At 62.5% G+C, this 2,723-nt stretch overlaps 1 protein-coding gene across 1 annotated transcript in view; it reads right to left on the bottom strand.

The window, feature by feature from the left end:
- LOC104135272 (zinc finger and BTB domain-containing protein 22-like) overlaps positions 1 to 1,401 on the bottom strand; it is a 2,524-nt gene extending 1,123 nt beyond the window's left edge. The window contains exons 1-2 of the mRNA XM_035888657.1: positions 1,337 to 1,401; positions 36 to 1,248 (exon numbers count right to left, since the gene is read on the bottom strand). Of these exons, the coding sequence (XP_035744550.1) occupies positions 36 to 1,248; positions 1,337 to 1,401 (1,278 nt within the window). The remainder of the gene's footprint in view (positions 1 to 35; positions 1,249 to 1,336) is intronic.
- Positions 1,402 to 2,723: the final 1,322 nt, after the last annotated feature.

Here is a 2,723-nt window from a genome sequence, read left to right as displayed (position 1 = left end):
GGCGGGGGGCCCTCAATGGCGGCAGCATCGCCCGCCTCCTGCTTGATGTAGAAGATCTTGGGGGGCTCGTGGGCGTCTCCGGGCACCCCGTCTTCCTCCTCTTCCTCTTCCAGCACGATCTGGAGGGCATCGGTGGGGCGGTGGCGGCGGCGGAGGCCACCCTCCTCTTCCTCCTCTTCTTCTTCTTCCTCTTCCTCCTCCACGCAGATCTTGAGGACCTCCTCACCGGTGTCCTTCAGGAGGGAGCTCAGGGATGATGTCGCTGCTGGTGCCATGTCAGCGGCTACGCGGATTTTGAGGACCTCCTCGCCCCCCTCCTTGGTGAAAGACAGTGGCGCCGCCTCACCACCGCGGGTGGCCCATGAAGAGCCATCGCCACCACGCACGGGCCACGATGATGATGAAGAAGAGCCATCACCACCTCGGGTGGACCACGAGGATCCTCCATCGCCACCACGGGTGGGACATGAGGAGCCGTCACCACCACGCGTGGTCCACGAGGACGATGAAGACCCATCGCCACCGCGAGTGGGCCATGATGACGCTCCGTCACCACCACGGGTGGGACATGACGCCCCGTCTCCACCACGGGTGGTCCACGATGACGCTCCATCTCCACCATGGGTGCTACATGAAGCCCCATCACCACGGGTGGTCCACGATGATGCTCCATCTCCCCCGTGGCTGCTACATGAAGCCCCATCTGCACCACGGTTGATCCAGGATGATGACAAAGACCCATCTCCACCACGGGCAGTCCAGGATGATGAAGCCTCACCACCGCGGCCAGTTGATGACGATGATGATGTCACCTCGCTGCCTCGCCCAGCCCACCGGCACACCCCACCCTCCAACTCCCTCAAGATCTCTGAGCACTGATCCACCACGTGCCACATTTGGAGACCGCTGGCCACCAAGAGATGACCGGGCAGGGCATCCAACAGCAACGTCAAGCGGCCCGAGTAGATGAGATGTAGGAGCCCCTCAAAGGCGTCGGGGTCGATGGCGGGGGGCAGCAGCAGGCGCCCCCCATCCTGCAGCAGAAGTTTGTCGTGGAAGAAGGGGGACGCGGCGGCCAAGACGCTCTTGTGGGCTGGGAAGATCCGACCGCCCACGTGCACGGCCACGTCGCAGAACTTCCCCTCCAGCCGGAGGCGGTTGAGGGAGTCCAGCAGCGCCGCCGCGGGCTGGGGTTTTTTTGCCCCCCCCGCCCGCCATCCTCCCGGCGCCGAGCCGGCGGGGACAGGTCTGTCAGGTGGGGCGGGGGGCACCCGACTGCCCCCTTGGGTGTCCTGTTGCCCCCTCAGACACCTAGTTGCCCAACTGAACGTTCTACTGGCCCATGGGGTGCTTTAGGTCCAGTTGGGTGTCCTGTTGCCCATGGGGTGTCTTGTTGCCCATGGGGTGTCCTGTTGCCCCCTCAGACACCCAGTTGCCCAACTGAACGTTCTACTGGCCCATGGGGTGCTTTAGGTCCAGTTGGGTTCCCAGTTGCCCCCTTGGGTGCCCTGTTGCCCATGGGGTGTCCTGTTGACCCCTTGGTGCCCAATAGCCCAGTGAACATTCTGCTGACCCATGGGGTGCCTTGTTGCCCCCCCGTCAGGCACTCAGTTGCCCAACTGAACGTTCTACTAGCCCATGGGGTGCTTTAGGTCCAGTTGGGTGCCCAGTTGCCCCCTTGGGTGCCCAGTTGCCCAACTGAACTGTTCCACTGACTCATGGGGTGCCCAGTTGCCCCATGGGGTGCCCTGTTGTCCCCTCAGACACCCAGTTGCCCAACTGAGCATTCTATTGATCCATGGGGTGCTTTAAGAACCCCTTGGGTGCCCGGTTGCCCCCTTGGGTGCCCAGTTGCCCAACTGAACTGTTCCACTGACTCATGGGCTGCCCAGTTGCCCCATGGGGTGCCCTGTTGCTCCCTCAGACACTCAGTTGCCCAGCTGAATGTTCTACCCCCTTGGGTGCCCAGTTAGGCCCCCTTGGATGCCCAGTTGTCCCCTTGGGTGCCCAGTTGCCCTGTGGGGGGTCCTCTTGCCTCCTCGGACACCCAGTTGCCCACATGAACATTCTACTGGCCCATGGGGTGCTTTAGGCCCCCTTGGATGCCCAGTTGTCCCCTTGGGTGCCCAGTTGCCCTGTGGGGGGTCCTCTTGCCTCCTCGGACACCCAGTTGCCCACATGAACATTCTACTGGCCCATGGGGTGCTTTAGGGCCCCTTGGATGCCCAGTTGCCCCGTGGGGTGCCCAGTTGCCCCACGAACTGTTCTGCTGACCCACGAGCTCAGCTCCTCTAATACCGCGCAGTCTTTCAACCAGTTCCTGCAGTTCGGCCACCTGGCGTAAGAGGTCATCGATCTGTGCGCACCTTCTGCAGGTACTGACCTCATCATTGGGACAAGGGTTTGGGCTCTTGCTTCAACCCACCGCCTGTACTGAGGCGTCCTTTCTTGCCGGATCCATCTGGGTGGCTGCATCAGATGTCGCAGGGGCTTTCTCTGGAGGAACAGTGGGTTTAGCTCTGAGGCGAGTGCCCACCACCTTGCCAGAGACCAAAGGACTTCTCTGGGCTGCAGACCTAGAAGACCTAGAAGTGGACTGCAGAGCCCCTCCTGGTCGCCCTGCCTGCGCCAACTGCCACACCAACTACCACGCCAACTACCACATCAACTACCACGCCAACTGCCGCGCCAACTGCCGCACCAACTGCCCCGCCAACTGCCCC

The sequence above is a fragment of the Egretta garzetta genome, unplaced genomic scaffold (assembly GCF_000687185.1).
Source record: "Egretta garzetta isolate BGI_Z169 unplaced genomic scaffold, ASM68718v1 scaffold431, whole genome shotgun sequence".
Taxonomy (NCBI): domain Eukaryota; kingdom Metazoa; phylum Chordata; class Aves; order Pelecaniformes; family Ardeidae; genus Egretta; species Egretta garzetta.
Note: the sequence above shows the minus strand (reverse complement) of the source record. Positions and strands in the feature narration are given on the sequence as shown.